We start from the raw sequence: 22320 nt of genomic DNA, 5'->3' as shown, positions 1-22320 counted from the left end.
GTAAACATCTGCATTCTCTATGATATCACAATTCCTTTGAGGTCGATTGAAAACCATTTCAACACCTTCAAGATATCTCGAACAAACTGTCAAACACTTCTCAGCAATATATCCTTCAGCAATCGAGCCCTCGGGATAGGCTTGATTGCGTACATAATCTTTTAAGCGCATAAGAAACCTTCAACAATAAATTTTTAAAATAAATATCAAAATCAAACTGATTATTAAATATGGACATTAGAGTTTAGAAAAATCATCTCTCAATAGGATACATCCATTGGTAGTGAACCGATCCACCAAGTTTAGCTTCCGCCGCTAAGTGAATGAGTACATGAACCATAATAGTAAAAAATCTAGGAGGAAAGATCTTTTCCATATGGCATAATGTAAGTGCAACATTAGACTCCAATTGATCAAGCTCCTTAGGATAAAGAACTTTGGAACATAATGCCTTAAAGAATGAAGACAACTGTGAAACAATTGCGAAAACTTGTTTTGGTGTTGACGATCTTAAAGCCAATGGAAAGATATCTTATATCAAAATATGACAATCGTAACTTTTAAGATTTGAAAGTTTTCGCTCTTTGAGATTTACGCATCGTGAAATATTCGATGAGTACCCATCAGGAACCTTCATATTTTTCAAAACTGTTAGAAAAAGATCTTTCTTTTAAGTAGGCATTGTATAACATGCAGGAGGTGTATAAAATTTATCATTGGCAAGCTCTGTCGGATGAAGCTCTTGTCTTATGCCCATATCTTTCAAATCAAGACGCGCTTTCAAGTTATCTTTGGTCTTTCTATCAAGATTTAACAATGTTCCAATCAGGTTATCACAAACGTTCTTCTCTATATGCATCACATCAAGGTTATGTCGAAGAAGATTATACTCCCAATAAGGTGAATCAAAGAAAATACTCTTTTTTTTCCATAGTTGTTTCTGTGTAGATGCTGCCATTGAGTCATTATCATTTTTCTGACCATATATGTTGTCTTCATTCTCAAAAAAGTTGTCAGCATCCTCTGCTATTAATTCTTCATTCATTGTGCTGCCAACATGCTCCCTTCCCCTCTTCTTTGAATATTTGGAAACCTTACCCGGTATATAATTGGTACCATGCATTTGTCTAAAGACTTCAATTCCAGTTGGATCAAGAGCAGAACCGTTTACACATTTTTGACATGGACATAAGATCTTTCTGTTCATATTAGATTTCTCAAAAGCAAACTTAATGAAATTCTGAACTCCATCCAAATATTCGGCACTGGATCTCAACTTATTTATCCAACTTTTGTCCATTCTATTAGAATACCGATTGAACTGCAATTTATATAAAAAAGATAAACAAAATTAGGATATGTAGAAGTACAAAATATATCGGCCAAACAATAAGATAAACAATATTTTTGTTGTTTTTGTTCATCTTATTAGATACTCTGGTCAATTTATATTCATTCTTAAAAGGCCTAACAGATGTTTTATTACTTTAAAAGCTGTCTCTTGTGGGAATAAATTCAGTTAAAATATGGAGTACACCTTTAACTGAGGGACACTCTCCTGAATTCTAAAACATAGCATTGATGGAAAGCAGGTACATCAGTGGGACCTCTGTCTTTTATTTGTTTATGTTGTCCAAAAGAAGAGAACCAAATAATGGGAAATGCATGAGACTGCTTTTGTTGTTGTTGTACAAATGCGGAGAACAAAATAACAAATGCTTGAGTCCACCTGGTCACCTGTAACAAGCATATTGTCTTAAGAAAAGTCTCCCAATTTTGCAGGCTTATCCTTGACATATCTTGGCTTATACCTAATGAATGGACATATGTCCCCTCAAAAGCACTGACATACCTCATATTACCACCCACTTTCAGACTCATCATGGATCAGAGACCAAAAATTTATACTATGACTTCTGGAAGTGAGATATGGCAATTCTCAACTTGGTGCATTTTCAGACAAGCAAAAAAAGCAACCAGCAGTCCTTGCTGTTTGAAACCCAGAACTGTTCAGAGGATATGTGTCATCTTTACCAAAGTCATATTCTGCTTCATCTGATTTAGATGACTTAAACTTGACATTTACATAGATATCAAGCAGATATAGAGAAGATAAGTCATTCATATAGACTATGAGGACACCATGCAATTAGATATTGATCGAGAGCAGATTTATTAGTTTATTTGACATGCCGAGAGCAATGTGTTCAGAGATTAATTCTCTTTCAGAAAAGCTTGTAAAGAGAATTTGTAACAAGATGTATTGGTTTAAACTTAGCTTCCATTGAGCATACAGAACCATTGATAGGCATCTAAGCCATTTCAACTGAACTAAAGCATACTCAAAACTCCTGCAAAATATGAAAACCCAGAGAAATTGCTTTTTTCTTAACCAAACAGTCCTTGATATGCAAATACTTAAAAGAGAGATAGACTGGATGCAGCATAAAACTACTAAACTTTTAGGCCTACTTATTCTGAGGATATGTGTAGATCATGTAAAGCTAAACAAAGTTAGCAACAGTGGCAATTAACTTTCTTATAGTATGAGTTGGCAACAATGAATAATGAATGGCACAGAGACATGCATCCCATCAATCCTAAGGCCGGGCTCATTAATCTTATTTTGCCTAGATTTTTTAATGAAGAGATTCACAAGATATCTAAGCAGTACCGGATCATTTTAAGGTCTTGCAGTCATAAAATTCAGATCACCATAACCATAGACCATACGAACCCAAAAGAAGGACAATATTTCTTGATTTGGGTCCCATTGCAGCTCTTGATAACTAGATAATAGATCTCCAAAATGGATGTCCAATACTTTCTCAAATAACAAAATTTAAATCCAACAGAAACACACATAGAAAGAACAGTACAAGAGCATAATGCATTAACTCGTTGCTTCAAGCCGGTCGGTCGACGCAGGTCTTCGGACAGAAGGGATACCGTTCGATCGAGTCTTGAGGGCTGCTCGGATGGCACTGGAGAGAAGGGAGGAGGAGGAGATCCTCAGGCGGAGGTGAAGCTAGAGGATCAGTAAAAAAAAAAGAAAAAAACACCCACGAACACACAAACAAGAGGAGGCGGAGAAGGAGGAGAACAAGCGAGAAGGAGGGAGCGGAGGGAGGAGGAGAAAAATACCTCAGGAGGAGGGGGTTGGGGTCGGTCGGTCAGCGCCGGAGAGGAGGGAGGAGGAGAGGAGGTTGGAGTCGGATAGCCGGCACCGGAGAGGAGGAAGACGGAAGGCTAGGGCACGCCGGAGAGGAGCAAGACGGAAGCTAGGGCAGCGCCGCGGCCGGAGAGGAGAAATAAAGGCAGAATGAGGGCTTGATCGGGGTCGGGCGCTGGGTTAAGAGGTGTCCTCGCCTTTGACGACGCTTATACGCGTCGTCTAGAATCGACGCTTATATGCGTCGTGTTAGACCGACACTTATAACCGTCGTTGTAAGTCGGGGAAAACAATGACGTGTAAAAGCGTCGTCCTAAATCCAGTTCCTACGCTTCCCAGGATCGTGCTCAATTGGGGACTATGACGATGCTTTTAAGCATCGTTGATTCTTTTAAATTGCTGACGCTCATTATAAGCGTCGGCAAAATTTGGCGTGGGGGATAAATTTACCGATGCTTTTTCCTAGCGTCGGCTTTGCTTCTTTTTCTTGTTGTGACATCAGTCAGCTTACAATATATATAACACAGGAAAGAACATTACAGCTGAGACAAGTGGGACGGATCGTACGCGATGGATTACATACATGCATGATTTATTCAGAAGAACATCAAACGCCGCTCCTAGCTAGCAGCGGTGCCATTCAACTTTGATAGAAGCCGATGATGGCGTAGATGGTCTCGATGAGGGTGAGAACTGATAGAGCGATACCGGCAACAAACGAGATGCTCAGCCATACATTGGAGCAATAACGTTGCTTCGCATCGGCATATATTTGGCGCCACTTGCTGTCGCAACAACGATTCACCTCCTGGTATACCTTAGCCAAGTAACCCGGCGTCTTATAATGATCGATCACATAATGTAATTGCCTGAAGAGAGCGACCACCTCCGCAGAGCTGCTCAATCTGTGCTCCAACACCCCACTAGTTTGAAGCAGCTCCACGTCTTCTTCTCTCTGCACGATGTGATCCAAGAATGCGACGTAGGCTGTGACGTACGAGTCCAGGGTGCCAAGAGGCTGCTCAAAGCTGATTAGATTATGGAGGAGAATATTGGTATGGTCCTCGACGCGCAATGCCGGCATCTGGATATCTCCAGATTTGCGCGTCGTTACGTCGAGTACAATTTCTGGCTCCATTTCTTTGACCTTAAAATTCACCGCAGACTTTCGTTGGAGCTCCGTTGCGCTGGGGAGAGATCGCGGTGGATCGATAAATGGAAGAATATCTCCAAGCAAGCTTCGACCAGGATGCACCGGTGGCTCCAAATACATGTGGTACAAATCAAGCAGATGATCAACCTTCCCTTTTTCTGGGTCTTTCGAACTGTTCCTTCCTAAATCGAGAAAATCAAAAAAATCGAGAGCATCTTTTCTGATTGAACCGTTGCCTTCATTGCCTCCATTTCGCTTCTTTTCTTTTGGGCAAATATCATTTTTCATCTTGAAAACATCCTCAAGGATAAAGAAAGGGATTTGGTTGTTGAGCAACAGCAAGTCACTCTTGACAAGGTCCCATGCCCGCACTATATCACGTCGGGCCCATGGCGTGTCTTCAAAGCCAAACAGCATACGGCTTACCTTGGCATGATCATACTGACATGAAAGCGCAAACAAGATGAAGCAGCTATCAAGCATTAGCATCTCCAGGAAACTTTGGTTATAGTCTGTCCCATAACGCTCACGATAAAACTTCACAGCATCTTCTTCCCTCTCCTTCATCTTACCGAGGAATTTGCGGAGGAATTCGCCGATCACTTCTTCTTCTTCTTCTTCTTTTAGGTGAAAGCCGATCACTTCTTTCACACACCACAGTTTGTGTTCATCTGTGATTCTGAAATAATTATTCTCCGTCTTCCGGTGGTAGGGGCCGATGGCCACCGCCCTTGGCTCGTAAAGCTTCTTGTCACGGTCCTCAGTGCTTGCAGGAGCTGTGCTGATGCTTTTGGATGCAGTGTAACAAGGTCTTTTCTGAAGGACTTTGATTTTATCCAGCATTGTTTCGGCCCAAACGTCCGTTGCTAGGATATCGCCAGGGGAAAGGCCGCCTGCTGCACTGGGGTTACCCTCCCCTCCAACAGAACTGATGGTTTCGCTCACTTCCATGGTCTCCACCTTCTCCTTTCCTTTGGCCTTCTCGGAGGAGTCCATCGCGCCTTTGCTGTAAGAAGAATGGAAATGCTATTAGCTCTAGCTGGGAAAATAATAGATAAGGGGAGAGCCGCACATATTAGCTGGCTGGGATGAAAGCATGTGAAGGGAGAGCCACACAACACAAGCAAGCATATATATGGTAACATAAGTCATCGGAGCACTGAATACATATTGTGCCGCTAAAATCCGATTTGAGGACGTTGATCTACTATGATGGAAGATAAAGTACCAATGAAGAAGCCTCTAGAGCTCTAAAGGACAGAATATGTAGAAAGACCAAGAAGGAGAGGAAGTAGAGTGCTCATAGTTTGTGCTCGTTTATAAAGTCTTGAGTCTTTTCTTATAGATAAGGAGTACTGGTCCCACTGGAGTGAGACTCCAGAATTTAGAATCGGATTGGGAGCTGATTCCTTATTTTCCTTTTCTGGATTGATCCAAAAAATAGGTCCAATTGAAACTGGTCCCTCCTATACTAAATGTCGGCTTACGATTGGCAAACCTGATTTTGGTCACATCAGATGTGAATCACGTTATATAAACTAAGGTCAAGGAGCCACCAAATATAGCAATAATTCTTCTTGATGGGTCCTTATATTTTTTTGGCAGCAAGTTTAGATGCTCCATTATTTGAAAGGCAATGATAGGATAACTCAGAAAAATTACTCAAAAACAAGGCACTTATTTCACACCAACTATGTTTCTTCCATTGAATGGCATGCTTTATGGTAAAATTATTGGTTGAACCAAATCTATTAGCTCAGCAGTAGGCCAGCGTAATTACGAAGGAACATACATTAGTATGCCTGCGTTGATCTCTTTTTCTTTTATTTCTTTTTTATCAAGAAATATGGTGCATATTTGTTATGGTTAGATTAATATTCCATTGCTGAAATTAATGGTCGATCCGAACCGATTAATAATTTCTCCACCTCCTAATATAAAAGAGCAAAGATTAAAATTATGATTAATATTTTTTTTATTAAAAAGGATAATGAGTTGAGATGGGCACCTAGCTTATCACCTATCTGGAAAATGGATCAGGCAATTGTCCATCCTATTGGCACGTCAAATACAGCTGGTATTTCAACAACTTGAGTTGAGAGAGAGGTACGTCTCCACAATAATTTACAATGAACAAATATTTTTCCTTGGTGGAGACAGTCGCTCTTGTCTCGTTGTTCCTCCTATTTATGAAAGCTGACCCACCAGAGTTGACAAAGAACAAATTAACAGTGCTACGTCCTCGGATGCATATACAGGAATCTCTATTCGGCTGGAATCATATCTTCCATCCATCATACCAGGGACCGGAAGAATGGACGAAGATCGCTTCTTTCGGAGACGTATATGGCATTCCGACACTAGGTCTAACTTCTCACGTCCCACTATTGTGGATAGATATCATAATTGGATGGGCGCCACACAGTCTATCTCGAAAATGCATGGCTATCATCCATCATATTGGCATGTAAAAATACCAAGTTGTTATGTCACCCACATGAGTTGACAGAGAGGTCCACCATGATAGCCCTTTTAACGTTGTATTCTATTTATAAGACTAAGATAATGATCGATAATTTTTTATGAGCCGACACAAGTTGTCCAAATTATATTCTACACCACATGCATATACATCACATGATCGGTGCACCATAGCAATTACAAATATTTATTCCTATGTATCAATTATTGAGATGAGTACTTGATTTATGATCCAAAAAAAAGCAAGTGTTTGGCATGGTGCACCGCTACGTGATGCACGTGGTGGTGTAGGATAAAATTTCCAACACAAAAAAACAATGCTACGTTCGTGGCATGCCAGCACCATTGATCTAACTCCACACATCCTACTATTTTGGAGATGTGTCTCCGCTTGTTCAAATCCTTACGTCCCACGCCAGTAATCTAAACAAAAAGAAAAACTGGCGCTTTTGCGTTAGAACATATTGATCCATCAAGTGGGGGACGTTCATTAGATACCAATCACTTGTCAGTTATCTAGTTTTGACATTTGGGCAATATATGTTGAAGTAACAATGTATAATTTGCCTGATCTACTAAGTTGGCATCCAACTTGGCACTAAAATTAACATCTCTTCCTCTTCCTCTTCCTCTTCGCTAGGTTGGGCAGCGGCATCAATTTTTTTTTCCTCAATTTTTCTCTTCCTTAAGAGGAATAAGGGTGTTAATTTTATGATCATGTTGCACGTCACCTCAATATCCCATGTAAATAGCATATAGACTTAATAATTTTTTTATATAGCTTTTATATATTACTCCAGCATTGCTTTGACGAGTTTGGATTCTCTACCACGCCATATAGGGTTTGTTGAGAGATGGCCAACAACTATCTCACGTATGGTCTTGCTGGAACTCAGCCCTCAATTCGATGAGGTTGATGTCCCTAATTTGTTCCGATCCTTTTTCTAATATTAAGAATAGTCTTAATTAATACTTCTGCCTGATTAATTTGATGTACTCTATCCCCTCTGTTTTCGTGACTGTCATCTCCTTCTCATATGGGAAGTAGATTAGAATCAATCTTTTAGATAACCTAGTTTTAATGTTCGCATCAAGCTGGATCGGAGGAATAACTCATATGCTTTGAAACAGAGTTGCTAGATGGATGTCATGACCTTTGGGCCTTAAGAAGAAGATAATTAACTATGATTACGATAATGTCATTATTAGAGTAAAATATTACCCTTTTGACATATTTGCCCATTTCTTTGTAAATCTCTAAATTTAGTTTTCTTTGGTTCCAGATAGCTGTATTATTTGATTAATTATGAGTTATTATGGTGCGATGAATTATTGTTGCATAATTGCATTATATGTATAATTATCCAAAGGCAAGGAATGCATGCCCAACAGTGAAATTTCATATATATGTCGTTTGAAGGGGAGCATGATGAATTATGTTGATTCAATAGGAGAAAAATAGGTCATTTTCTTTTTGAAAAGAAAAAATTTCTAAAAAGAAATTTTTAGCTTTTATATAGCTTCGGTTCGAAAAAGAAACCGAGCTTCAAACTCGGCTACGACTAAAATTTTCTTTTAAAATTCTGACCTGTGTCTGAGCTCGAGCTTGGTCGAAGATTGAGCTTCTCCTTTGAGCTCCAACACAAATGAGATAGAGGGAGCATGGAGGAGAGAAGAGAGGGGAAAGAGAGATTGGAAAATGAGAGAGAGGGAATAGAGATTAGGAGGGAGAGAGGGGGAGCATACACCTTTTTAGGCCAGGCCGAGCACTAACCCAAGCTTGGCCTGAAATTTTTTCGGCCGAGCCAGATCCATACATTCTCGCGCCTGATACAAGGCCTGACCTGAAACTTGCCTCGGCCGACAGGCCTTAGGTGGTTCGGGCCCATTTCTAGGCTTAGATCCAGTGGTCTTTATTGCATAGGACCATCAAATGGTCTAGTGGGCGTCCCTCAACACAAATAACTTTGATCATGTTAGTGTTGACATGCCACCAACAACATGACCTCTCTGTTGCAGCATTAAAAGTAGAGAACAAGGCTCGATTTAAGGCTTAGGTTTAATATTGAATTGTCATAATTACTATTCCCTATAGTATCTTTGTGGTTAAAATTTATTATCTACATGCTCATTCTTAGATCTACATACAAGTATGTGAAATTGCCTTTAGTATTGTTTCAGATGTGATTGTTTTTCTTTTACATATTTTGAAACATCTCTATGTTTTGAGGGTGATGGGAACGTACACTTAAAAAGAAAAGTGACAAATAAGTCACAAGCACGCTTTCTTCTTAGAAAAGTGAAAAATACACTTAAAAGAAGTACACTTTTTGGGCATATCCGTTCGAACACGGATATATTAAAAAAATTTAAAAGTCACATATCCCGGAATATCCCCGGGGCAAGCATACAATCTATCCAAAATATATGATCAGAGAGATAAGTTAGAAAGAAGGCCACCCAATCTGCAAATCCATTTTCTTCGTGGTAGAAGTCCCGCGCAACAAAGAAGGTACCCCCTCTCATCTGGCTCTAGATTACTGTAGCACAAGTGCACCCACCATTCTATCTTCCTTTTGAATCCAAACAATCACCATAGCAGAGTTGCCCTTAATTGAAAACAAATACACTTCACAAGTAAATCAACAAGTGAGATACAGAGATGATCAATCCTATTAGTTATTCTGATAATAGCTATTGATCCTGCTAGTGGCATCATCTATTGGCGATAATAGCAATTACCAACATGGTCAGCCATGGATTTCGGAAACAATCGGGCTTCATATCAACATACAAATAATCCAAATGCTTTCTTCTTTCAAAACAAAATGCTGTCATGGCGTATTATGATAATCCAGAGACATCAGATAGATAATCTGCCATTTCAAGGCAGAGTTAAAACAGTAAAAAAAAAATAGAAAACAAAGGGAAAGGAAGAAACCTTATGAAACTTACTTTACAAAACAAAAATTAGTAATAACAAGAATAGCTGGTCATTATTTTACAATGTAAGTATTTATCTTACTGTTTTTTTTTCAAATTTGAATTTTTATAGTAAATATTAAAAATTTACATAAGTGATCATTTTAAAAAATTAAAGACTATTATTCTTCGGTTATTGTCATTTATTCTGTTATACTGGATAAAAGCAACTACATTAACAACAAATATTTAATTTCCAAATGAACCAAGTCCAAGTTCAATCGGACAAATAAAACCATTATTTTGGTTGTATTGGAGAGGGGGAAAAAAAGATTTGGGGAATGACTCTCATTTGGTGATGTTGGTGTCATTGAAACCTTGAACAATGCCCCCTAATGAGAACTTTCCAAATGCATTGCTTGCACCTTAGGTTAGGAAACACATCTAAGAGCTGCCCTGTAAACAGAATTTACAAGGTATTGACTTACAGAAGCTGGAAATATTCATCCAATTGCTGACTTCCGCAACAAAACCTAGGCAAATAAATGATGGAAATTTAAATCAATAAGGAAGGCATCTAATGTCTTTATCCAATGCTCGTATCTTAAGAATCATCTTGCATGGCTAGAATCAGATTCATGTTAGATGACACTAAATTTGCAAATTTTCTTCAATCAAGTTGTTCTTCGATCTTCGCAACCTTCTGCCTTTGATGGCGACTCACATGTCTTGCGGACTACATATTATTCCTGTAACAAGATTGAACCACAACAGCATCAACCCACCTGATTCCCTTCACGGAAACAATCTAACTCAGCCACGTGTGATACTTAAAACAGCTAGCCGCTTGTCCTTTTTAGAGAAAAGATTGGGCAAGCCCAATAACATTTATTACTGGAGTATTCAAATTCCTGATCCAATTCTGATTTCGATTTCAATTACGGACTAAACGCATCAAAAAAATATAGCTATTTTGATCCTTGCTCCGATTCCAATGCTATCTATTTATTTGAAAACTAAATAAAGTTTGTAAGAACTTGCTCAACATGAAATTCCCAGTGCCATGTAAATAACATTATGAAACACACAAATAATAAATGATAAATCAAAAGAGTAATTGATACCTAATCTATACTACTTCAGCTATTGATACAGTGATGTTATACTATGATAAATCAAATAAGTGACCCCCAGCTACCTAATGTCCTCTCCCATCAATTAAGCCCCATTTAGCAGAGCTTTTGCTTTTTGGCCCTCCAAAATCACTTTTAGATGAAATAGGAGTTTTATAAAAATTTCAGAAAGCTGTTTTAGTTTTGCAAGAAAGCTAAAACAGCTTTTTGGTTTTGGAGCTTCTCCGAAATAATACTTTTGGCCCCGTCGAAAAGATATTTTGAGTTAATTTTTTTTTTCTTTTTGGACCAAAATACCTATAATAAAATATAATAATTACACAAAATGTCTATTTATAATCATAGAAATGTGCATCCCAGTATTTTATACTTTTACGCTAATAACTAAAAAATTTTATACCTTTATTATTGTATTATACTATAAATATAATATTATATTACTTTATATCATAATACGTTGACATATTATGTTAAATAATTTAATATTATATTAAATTATTATGTTATAGTATATAATATTATATTACATTACAGTAATATTGTACTATATCATATATTTATGCATTAATACATATTATATTTATTATGCTCTGTTGTATAATACTATGCAGTGTCCTTTATGGTCATTTTGTCGTACTAAAAGTACTTTCTTCGTTTGTTTACTAAATACATGTTAAAGTTTCATAATACTTTAAAAATATAGTTACCAAATGGCAAACAACTTTTTGTAAAAGCTCTACTTCAAAAAGCTCTATTTCTAAAAGCTTTAGTTTCAAAAGCTCTATTTCTAAAAGTTCTACTGTAAACAGCTATGCCTTAAATCCTAAAAAAAGGTTAGGTCTACAAAAGTTGCTTGCATAGCTTTTTGGTCCACATACTAGACACTAGGTCCAAGTTCCACCTTTAAAAGGATTCTGAGAAGAGTTCTAATCAGTTGTGCTGTGAATTTGGTTTTTGCGACATATGGAGCACTTCGTTACATGCATTTCTGGTTATAATTGAACGATGGACATGTTCCAAAATTGTCTGAGGCATACATGATAAACATAATTGTATCAAATAATTGTACCAAATAGCAGAGAACAAGTGAGAATAATTGTACCAAGTGGTCTCCTGAACACTATTTATATAGGATGAGTCGGCTCTGTTACCGAGTAAGACAGTTATGCGCCTTATGTACTTGATAACCATCTATATATTTAAATTTGTAACAATCCAGAATCTCATCCAAAATATCTAACCAGAAAGTATTTTATTTGGGTTCCTTGATCTTGTATAAGTACCCAAGATCTATCCAGCAAATAACCAATGTAGGACTAAATACATGCCCACACGGATCCTTATATACTTTTTCTGTTCAAGCCCTAATGTTCTTGTTAGGCTAAGAGTTCAAATCTATTCAAGTCTAATCACATTCACCAAGATCGGCCCATAGTCAGCTTTAATGAATTTATAGGGCAATGTTCTCTAACTAACATAGGTTATAAGCCGAGTCTGCACTGATATCATTTGTAATAATTGAAAATTTTATCTAATATGACTAGCCAAAAAATATTATTTAGGTTCTTTAGTAAAAAAAAAAAAAAAAAAAACTATTCAAGTTCTACTTAATGAATAATCAATGGGGGAGTAAATACATATCCCTATGGGTGGCAGCATAAAGCTTGGCTCCATGCATTTGTGGGCTAAGCTGAATCGTTGCCCGTTGGAGAAGCCTTTAATAGGTTTATGACACATTTAGTGGAAGCCACGTGATTAGCTGCCATCGGTCAGTTGGATGATGTCGAAAGTTGGATCAGAGGCAACATCAACTCATGTTTTCTGGTTTCTCTATTCCATTTATTTTAAAATAACATAAAAAGATGCCTTTATATTTATTATATAAGAATTCGTGCAGACGTGTATTTAGTCTCATATCGATTATTCGCTGAATAGATCTTGGATACTTATACAGGATCAAGGAATCCAAATAATACCTTCTGGCTAGCTATTTTAGATGAGGTTCTAGGTTGTTATAAATATAAAGATGAAAGTTGGAATATATTTATCATAAAAGAGAAATGAATGAAATCAGAAAAAAAGAAAAAAGAAAAAAAAAAAAAAAAAAAAGGCATGCTCATGGATTTTAGTTAGAAGGCCTGCTCTAGAAGTCAAGGAAATGAAATTCTTAGAATCGAGATAAAATGAAGTTGGCAGAGATGTGCGGATCTCACTTCCCAGGCTTTGTCTTATAATATTGTAATGGTACAAGTTCTAGAACAAGTCAATTCTTTCTATCCAATCAAAATGAAAAAAATTCAACAGTCCACTAGCCAATTGATCTTCGGTATTAGCCTCTTGATTTGAACTATCAAAAGCTTGGATATAGAGTTCATAAACTAGAACAAAATGAAGCAAAAATAAATTTATCTTTCTCCCCTTCCCTTATTTCGTGCAATCAGTTTCAGAGCACGTAATCATTGACCTATTCTCCATTATCTCATTTTCTCATAAACTAAAACTTTATTTTATTTTGCAATCAATCAGTCTCTCTCTCTCTCTCTCTCTCTCTCTCTCTCTCTCTCTCTCTCTCTCTCTCTCTCTCTCTTCTCCCCCTCTCTCTCTTTCATGTTTGGAACAAGATGGAGTAATCGTTCTCGTTACCATCCTCTGGGATTGCAATTGGAATTCTTGTTGTTGTTTCTTAGAGAAAAGGAGAGGAAAAAAAAAAGAGAGAGAAGAGAAGAAAACATAAAAAGGTTCAACAACGGGCTTCTAACCATGCCGCAACGTTGCCGTTTCTCACATCGCTTCGCCACCTCCATTCCCGTGGCAACTACCTGCTCCTTTCTCTTCTTACCCAACGGAGACACTCTTCCTCTCTCCGTTCTACTTCTATCCCTCCTCTCTCCTCTCCCGCTTCCATGGCATCCCCTTCTCGCTCCTCCCCCGTCACCTTCTCCGGTGGCGCCGTATCCGCCGGAGACGACTCCGACCGTCTCTCGCGCCTCCTCTTCGCCGCCCTCAAGGCCCGAAAAGGAGACATGAAAAAGCGGGTGAGTTCTTGTTGAATCACAATTTAGGGTTGTCTTTACTTCGTTAATGCGAATAGATTTTCTTAATCTTGCGTTTGTTTTTAATTCTTCATCCCAAATAGATTTCGGTAATTTGGGGTTCCGAGAGGGGTTTAACAGGAATTAGGATTTGGGCTCTGATGATGATTAGTAGAATTCGACTCTTTTTTTGTTTCTATCCTACTGGTTTTATAATAGAATTGGACTCTTTTTTTGTTTTTATCCTACTGGTCTTATAAGTGAATGGAGAAGGAAATCAATTATTTCAGAGATTTGATCGTGCCTGTTTTCTGGCAGCTTGGAACCGCTGACCTTTATCATTTTATTGTTGCGGCTGTGTTGGTTTATTACTGCGGATGAGATGGTGTATGATTTTTTGTATAGAAGTCGTCATGATCTCTCCAGAGGCATTAACTTGTCTACCAAACTCTCTTCACAGTGGCATATCTCATGCACGAGTTGTTGACAGTTTCAACAATTATCAGCAACCATAAAGCCTTGCCTCATTTGTATACTTCTCAAAATTGGAGTGCTCGTATTTGCTTAACTACCACCATATCTCGAACTGCTGACTGCTCATCATCTAGGTAGAAGCATTTCCCATTTATGTGTATATGGCATCCGTGCAAGTTTAAATATCTCCAATTTTTATCTTTGTTAAGTTATCAACTTTAGACCAGAAATCTTCCTTTCTGATGGATTTGATTTGGTTACCTTGGAGGTATCAAATACTTCAAAGTATTTTGAAAAGCAGCCTTCTACTTAGATACAGGCATTTGTTAAAATATGAGATGCTGTTTCTCGTGTCAAGCTTGGTAATATACTCATCTGTGTTGATCAAAGTAATGTAACTATAGTTCTGTGCTCAGAGTTAAATTTTAGATTCTAATGCTTTTAGCTGTTGCATTGGTGCTTCTTATCAAGGATCTTTGCCCTGATGTATTGATTAATGGCAAGCTGAACTAAGAAGACATATGCTCTTTTAATTTTGCAAATTTGGGAGCTCATTTACTGCACCTTTTTCACAAATTTGTGACCACGAGCTATCTTTAGCATGTCCTGCTAGATCTTCTGAATGTTTCTAATGCTTGTATCATTAGGTATTGTTGCCATGGCTATGTCAAGGTTTCTTTTAACTTGAGTTTGGCTATATATAATTAGATTCATTTTTGCTCCATCTGCATATATTTCTCTGCATTTTTGTGATATTGAAGATCTTTGGCATATAGAAATATGTTGCGATCCATTTATTAGGTATTCTTTTTAGTTTAAATGATTTTTTTTTATAGAATAGTTATCTTAGTGAAAAGTGTTTGCATTTAATTTTATACTTGTTGGCACTTGTGATGTAACTGGGCTTGAATTTCAGGCCATGGTTTATGATGCCTTGTCTCTAAAATGAACAAGGAAATTATCTGCATTTGAGAGCTTTCATGAATTTTAAGCTTACAAAATCCATTTGTTGTATGAAGTGGCTTATGCAACTCAAGTTCTTAGGCTGGTACTGCTGTTGGATGTAGCAGGACCAAGGAAAGCCAAAAAATTAATGCATAGGCTTTTATAGGAGTGCAGTTAGATATCTCTTTGTGCCACTATTTACTTATTAACCACATTCGAAAAAATAGAGTTAGGTCGTTTGTGCTGGCTTGTTGCTTCCACTCTGATGATGTGATTGATAATGCCGTTGAAGTACCTTCCTTGTGATCATTGTACACTAAAACTTTGCTTTACCATCTTTCGCTGAAGCTTCTGTTTGAAGTCTTTTGCTATCTTGATGCTTCAATTCTCTTTCTTATATACAGGTTCATTATAGTAAACTGTCTGTGCCATCCTCCATGTTTGTTTCTTCCCCTTCTTCAGAAATACTTTATATAGGACTAAGTGGAAATAATCCTATGATCCTAAAATTAAAGTGCCTTTTGATGCTGTCTAGATTATCTTTGCAACACATTTTCAACAATCATATGGGATACTTTTGAGACATTAGTAGTTCTTTATTTGGTCTTTGCTCATGGTATTCCTATGTTTGCATTGCATTAGGTTCTCTTACTATGATGCTATGGACTTCTCAGCAGAATAGGGGCATGAGACAAAAATATTGGACCATTGTATCAGGAGTGTCAATTATTACAATCCTCATTTTTCTGCTAGACCTTGGTGTGCGACCAGCATGGCATGGTGGTATGGTGTGAATGCTGTCCTGTGAGAGTCAGTGACCAGAGATCATATAGAGGAGGACAAATAATTTTTTGTAAAAGTTGTCTTCTATCACTGTGTGCGCGTGTGGGTTTGTGCGCGTGCGGGGCTTCTGTGTTGGAGACCAGAGATCATATAGAGGAGGGCAAATATTTTTTTGTAAAAGTTGACTTCTATGTTACTTAAGGGCCTTCCTTTTAATTGCACTTGCTGAAAAATTTTCAAGTCTCTCCACACATTTATTGATATATTATGTTTTTTCCTTGCATTAGAGATGGAACAAATTATGTCATTTTTATGTTTCTAGGTACTATCATACTCTATCTTCGTACATAATGTGTTGTATGAGTGTGTGCGTGCATGTAACTGTGTGCGTCATATTGCACGATCCTTGCAAAATCAATGACGAACCATCTAAATTGATGAATGAATGTTTGTAAGAAAGACTACGACATTAAAAATCTTTATAGATTGACAATTCTTTATTTTGGAGGTCTAGGACTGAACATTGTTCTAGCGAGCACAATGAGAGGAAAGATTGGGCAAGCCCAATAACATTCATTATTATAGTATTCAAATCTCATTTTGATTTTGATTTCGATTTCGATTTTGCATCTGATTCTAATTCCAATTAAGAACCAAAAGCGTAAAAAAATATGGCCATTTTGATTCTTATTCTTATTCTAATGCTATATATTTATTAGATAGCTAAATAAAGTTAGAAGGAACTTGCTCAGCATGAAATTTTAAGTGTCGTGTAAATAACATTATGAAACACACAAATAATAAATGATAAATCAAAAGAGTGATTGTTGCCTAGTCTATACTACTTCAGCTATTGATGCAGTGATGCTATACTATGTTGTTAATATGCCTGTCCAGACCTCCAGCTACCTAATGTCCTCTCCCATCAATTACATCCTGAGAAAGGCTAGGTCTACAAAAGTTGTCTGCATAGCTTACTGGTCCACGTACTAGACACTAGGTCCAAGTTCCACCTTTAGCAGTATTCTGGGAAGAGTTCTTATAATCAGTTGCGTTGTGAATTTGGTTTTTGTGACGTGGAGCACTTCGTTACATCTATTTCCAGTTATATTTGAATGATGGACTCGTTCCAAAATTGTCTGCGGCATGTATGATATGTATGTTTTCTGCTTGGGTTGTTTCCAACCCAAAGTGGTCGGTTGGCACATCAAGCCTTCGACGCAGTTACTGATTCTTCTTCTTGGGCCATCTCGATCTAACGGGGTCGGTAGGCATGCCAAGCCTTTGGCATAGCAGGCGGTTCTTCTTCTCAGGCCATTCTCAATTTGAAGAGGTCGGTTGGTATGCCAAGTTTTTGGTGTGGAGGTCGGTTTTTCTACTCAGGCCATTCTCGACCTGAAGAAGTCGGTCGGCACTCCGAGCCTTCGGCACGATGATCGGTTCTCCTACTTGGGCTATTCTCGACTTGATGAGGTCAGTCGGCATGCCAAGCCTTTGGTGCGGTGGTCGGTTTTCCTGCTCGGGCTATTCTCAACTGAAAGAGGTTGGTTAGCATGTTAGGCCTTCGTGCGGCAGACGGTTCTCCTGCTCGAGCCATTCTCGACCAGAAGACGTTGGTTGACACTCCAAGAGTTTGGTGCGGCGGGCAGTTTTTTTGCTCGGGCCATTCTCGACCAGAAGAGGTTGGCTGGCACTCCAAGAGTTCTGCGTGGTGGATAGTTCTCTTGCTCGGGCCATTTTTGATCTGAAGAGATTGGTTGACACGCCATGCACGTAGCTACCAGTTCTCTTGCTTGGGCTATTTTCAATGTGAAGAGGTTGGTTGGCACGCCGACCCTTCGAAGTGGTGTCCAATTTTTCTGTTCAGGCCATTCTCTACCTAAAGAAGTCGATTGACTCGCCGAGCCTTCGGTGCAGCGACTGGTTCTTTTACTCAAGCCATTATCAACTTGAAGAGGTTGATTGACTCGTCGGGCCTTCGGCCTGCAGCTGATTCTCTTGCTTGGGATTCTCTTGCTTGGGTCATTATCGACCTGAAAAGATCAATTGACTTGCCGAGCTTTCAGTGCAGCGGCCGATTCTCCTGCTCGGTCTATTATCAACCTGCGGTTGACTCGTCGAGCTTCGGTGCGGTGGTCGGTTCTCCTACTTAGGCCATTATCGACCTAAAGAGGTCGGCTGATTCGCCGAGCCTTCGGCGTGGCAGCCATTCTTTTCATCTCGTGAGTATGTTCCTTGATGCATCTTTAGGGTTAGCTCCTAGAGGAAATCCGAGTGGGCTCGGTTTTAAGGAGGCCAGCGCCTCCTTTCATCTCCAGAGGATACTCCTGAAGACATCTCTTGGGGTTGGCTCTTAGAGAAAATTTGAGTGGGCTTGGTCTTGAGGAGGCCTTAGGCGTTCTCGGGGTGTCCCAGGTCGAATTCAATTTTCATGGTCATCCGATTTGAAAAAGAAACAAAATGAGAAATATTGGCAATAAGTTCGGACGTCAGTAAATCATACTAATGACAGGTACGAAGGTTGCCATAGCTCCAAGCCCTTGGAATTGGGGCGTCGTCGAGGTTCCTGTCTTGTACGCCAAAGGCCTCCAGTTTTCGAGTTCCGAGATCTAGTACTGAGCGCCTCATACTTGTTTCGTTACTTGAGATGGAGAATTCGTACCGAATGGCGCACTCTGTGATTACTCTGCTAGGGCTGGTAAGCGTGGGATCAACTTTGCTGCCTCTCAGACTCAATGACCCATCTATGCGCATGACTTGTGGCAACTCTATGGACTTCTTATTGAGGGGTTCGGTCGCTCGAGGCACTGCCGACGATGGCTAAGTTGGTTGAATTCTGGTCGGGCTGGCTCCGGTTGCACTACTTCTGCTGTAGGCTCTAGACCGCCGCGGTTAACACCTGCACCTGTTGAGCGAGCAGATCGAATGGCTCCTTGTCTACAAGCACGGCGGGCCGTTTCGGTGGAGTAGGTTCGGAGATCTACAACGACTCTCAAGAGATTAGGGTTCTTCTTGGCTGGCGACTTCTCGATTGGAGCTAAAGTCGTTCACCTCGGTTCTGGTCAGGAGAGATCAATCTGGCCTGAGATCGAGGTGTCCCATATTTCTCTCCTTCAATTGTCACATAGTTACGATGCTTGCATAAAAAATTAGTATAATAATTAGTATTAATTGGCTGTAAATTATGCTAGTGGGCTAACCAAGCGAAACGGTGCTTAGAGGACCATTAGTTGTTGTAAGATAAGGACATGGCTTAGGAAATCTCTCGCCCGCTCGCTCTCTCTCTCTCTCTCCCCTCCTCAAGGGACGGGGCAAACAAGTTATAACTGGCGAAACTTACCGAACGGGTGGCTCAAGACCCGACAATGTACGTGGGCTGGGGGGGAGCTTCAGCCAAGACAAAGCGTCACATCACTATGGTGATCGGATTTGCTCACCACCAATAGACGGATTTATCGATTGCCGTCCAGCACACTCTCCATCTGCGTGCAGCCGAGGAGATCGGTGGGGTCGTGCTCATTAGTTCCAGCATCAGTTACAACAGAAAAACTATTTGTAGTTAGTTACACGGCTTAGGAAGTTCCGCTTGGAAGCTTAATTTACATTAAGGGGGAGAATTCACACAAGTAACTACCACCACACTTATTACACCAAAAGAAGATGAAAAATACTTCGCCTCCCCCGAAGGAGGGAGGATCCCTGAAATCGAGGGGAGAGACATCAGGAAGCTTACAATATAACACAGGAAAGTGGGACGGATCATACGCGATGGATTACATACATGCACGATTTATTCAGAATAACATCAAACGCTGCTCCTAGCTAGCTAGCAGCGGTGCCACTCATTTTTTATAGGCGCCGATGATGGCATAGATGGTCTGGATGAGGCCGGCAACTGATAGAGCGATACCGGCAACAAACGAGATGCTCAGCCATACACTGGAGCAATAACGTTGCTTCGCATCGGCATACATTCTGCGCCGCGTGCTGTTGCTACAACGAATCACCTCCTTGTATACCTTAGCCAAGTAACCCGGCGGCTTAGAATGATCGATCACATAATGTAATTGCCTGAAGAGAGCGACCACCTCCGCAGGGCTGGTCAATCTGTGCTCCAACACCCCACGAGTTTCAAGCAGCTCCACGTCTTCTTCTCTCCGCACCATGTGATCCAAGAATGCGACGTAGGCTGTGACGTACGAGCCCATGATGTCAAGATACTCCTCAAAGCTGATTAGATTATGGAGGAGAAGATTGGTACGGTCGTTGATGCGCAATTTCGGCATCTGGATATCTCCAGATTTGCACGTCGTTACGTCGAGTACGCTTTGCGGCACACCTTCCATTTTTTTCACCTTAAAATTCACCGCAGACTTTCGTTGGAGCTCCGTTGCGCTGGGGAGAGATCGCTGTGGATCGATAGGTGGAAGAATATCTCCAAGACAGCTTCGACCAGGATGCAACGGTGGCTCCAAATACATGTGGTACAAATGAAGCAGATGATCAACCTCCCCATTTTCTGGGTCTTTCGAACTGTTCCTTCCTAAATCGGGAAAATCAAAAAATTCGAGAGCATATTTTCTGATTGAGCCGTTGCCTTCATTGCCTCCATTTTGCTTCTTTTCTTTTGGGCAAATATCATTTTTCATCTTGAAAACATCCTCAAGGATAAAGAAAGGGATTTGGTTGTTGAGCAACAGCAAGTCGGTCTTGACAAGCTCCAATGCCCGCACTATATCATGTGATGCCCATGGTTGAGCTTTTAAGCCCACCAGCATAGGGCCTTCCTTGGCAAGATCATAATTAATTGAAAGCGCAAACAAGATGAAGCAGCTATCAAGCGTTAGCATCTTCAGAAAACTATGGGAATCCATGCTGAAGTTATTTTCCCCATACCGCCCGCGATAAAAGTTCATAGCATCTTCTTTCCTCTCCTCCATCTTACGGAGGAATTTACCGAGGTCTCGTTCGTAATTATCGCCGATTTCCTGTTTCACACACCACAGTTTGTGTTTATCTGTGATTCTGAAATAATTATTCTCCGTCTTCCGGTGGCAGGGACCGATGGCCACCGCCCTTGGCTCGTAAAGCTTCTTGTCACGGTCCTCAGTGCTTGCAGGAGCTGTGCTGATGCTTTCGGATGCAGTGTAACTAGGTGGCTTCTGAAGGGCTTGTTCGATTTCACCGAGCATTATTAGGGCATCAAAGTCCGTTCCTTGGATATGGCCAGGGTAAAGGTCGCCTGCTGCCCTGGAGTTATCCTCAGCGCTTGCAGGAGCTGTGCTGGTGCTTTTGGATGCAGTGTAATTATGTGGCTTTTGAACGATGACACGGATTTTATCCTGCCTTTTTTTGGCCCCAACGTCCGTTGCTTCGTCCATTCGGCTTCCATATGCTCCGATATCGCCAGGGGAAAGGCCGCCTGCTGCCCTGAAGTTATCCTCCCCTTCAACAGCAATTATGGTTTCGCTCGCTTCCGTGGTCTCCACCTTCTCCTTTCCTTTGGCCTTCTCGGAGGAGTCCATCGCGCCTTTGCTGTAAGAAGGATAGAAATGCTATTAGCTCTAGCTGGGAAAATAATAGATAAAGGGAGAGCCACACAAGCAAGCATATATGGTAGCATAAGTCATCCGAGCACTGAATACATATTGTGCTGCTAAAATCCGGTCTGAGGACGTTGATCTGCTACGATGGAAGATAAAGTATTCCCAAGCTCAAATTTTATAGAGCTCTGAAAAACAGAATATGTAGGACCAAGGAGAGGAGGAAGTAGACTGCGCACAGTTTGTGTTTGTTCATAGAGTCTTGAGTCTTTTATTATAGATAAGGAGTACTAGTCGCACTGGAGAGAGACTAGAATTTAGAGTCTGACTGGGAGCTGATTCCTTATTCTCCTTTTCCTGGATTGATCAAAAAAATAAGTCCAATTGAAACCGGTCCCTCCTATACTATATGTCGGCTTACGACCGGCAAACCCAATTTTCGTCACATCATATGTGAATCACATTATATAAATAAAGACCAAGGGGCGACCAAATATAGAAAGTCTTTGGCAGCAAGTCTGTGTGGGTTGATCTAGAAGCTTCATTATTTGAAGGGCAATGATAGCTATAGGATAACTTAGAAAAATTACTCAAAAACTATGCACTTAAGTGTTTCACACCAACTACGTTGCTCTATTAAATGGCACGCTTCATGGTGAAATTATTGATTGAACCAAATCAA

General features: G+C 39.8%; 2 protein-coding genes and 1 long non-coding RNA gene across 4 annotated transcripts; 1 reads left to right on the top strand and 2 right to left on the bottom strand.

Moving 5' to 3' along the window:
- Window positions 1–3528: 3528 nt before the first annotated feature.
- LOC120108532 (UPF0481 protein At3g47200-like) lies at window positions 3529–5321 on the bottom strand. The gene has a single exon (XM_039122161.3). It carries the CDS (start codon window positions 5319–5321, stop codon window positions 3813–3815), a length of 1509 nt encoding a protein of 502 aa, XP_038978089.3. The 3' UTR covers window positions 3529–3812.
- An 8344-nt stretch (window positions 5322–13665) lies between these two features.
- LOC108510832 (uncharacterized) lies at window positions 13666–16210 on the top strand. 2 transcript variants are annotated; one of them, XR_003383874.4, is made up of 2 exons: window positions 13666–13896; window positions 15955–16210. It is a non-coding gene; the product is annotated as an uncharacterized LOC108510832 (long non-coding RNA). The 2 variants fall into 2 exon arrangements; XR_016399409.1 differs by lacking the exon at window positions 15955–16210 and adding an exon at window positions 14212–14724.
- Window positions 16211–19658: 3448 nt separating this feature from the next.
- Window positions 19659–21800, bottom strand: LOC103699680 (UPF0481 protein At3g47200-like). The gene is made up of 2 exons (XM_039116969.3): window positions 21741–21800; window positions 19659–21630 (listed from the first exon to the last, which is right to left on the bottom strand). The coding sequence occupies exon 2, from the start codon at window positions 21618–21620 to the stop codon at window positions 19938–19940; it is 1683 nt and encodes a 560-aa protein (XP_038972897.2). The 5' UTR covers window positions 21621–21630; window positions 21741–21800; the 3' UTR covers window positions 19659–19937.
- Window positions 21801–22320: the final 520 nt, after the last annotated feature.

The sequence above is a fragment of the Phoenix dactylifera genome, chromosome 2 (genome assembly GCF_051530095.1).
Source record: "Phoenix dactylifera cultivar Ajwa chromosome 2, Ajwa_hap1_PhDact_Kaust_v1.1, whole genome shotgun sequence".
Taxonomy (NCBI): domain Eukaryota; kingdom Viridiplantae; phylum Streptophyta; class Magnoliopsida; order Arecales; family Arecaceae; genus Phoenix; species Phoenix dactylifera.
The sequence above is the reverse complement of the archived record's forward strand: the minus strand, read 5'-3'. Positions and strand labels throughout refer to the sequence as shown.

Coding starts and splice junctions, on each gene's coding strand:
- LOC120108532 (XM_039122161.3), bottom strand. CDS start 5,321: ATGGACTCCTCCGAGAAGGCCAAAGGAAAGGAGAAGGTGGAGACCATG.
- LOC103699680 (XM_039116969.3), bottom strand. CDS start 21,620: ATGGACTCCTCCGAGAAGGCCAAAGGAAAGGAGAAGGTGGAGACCACG.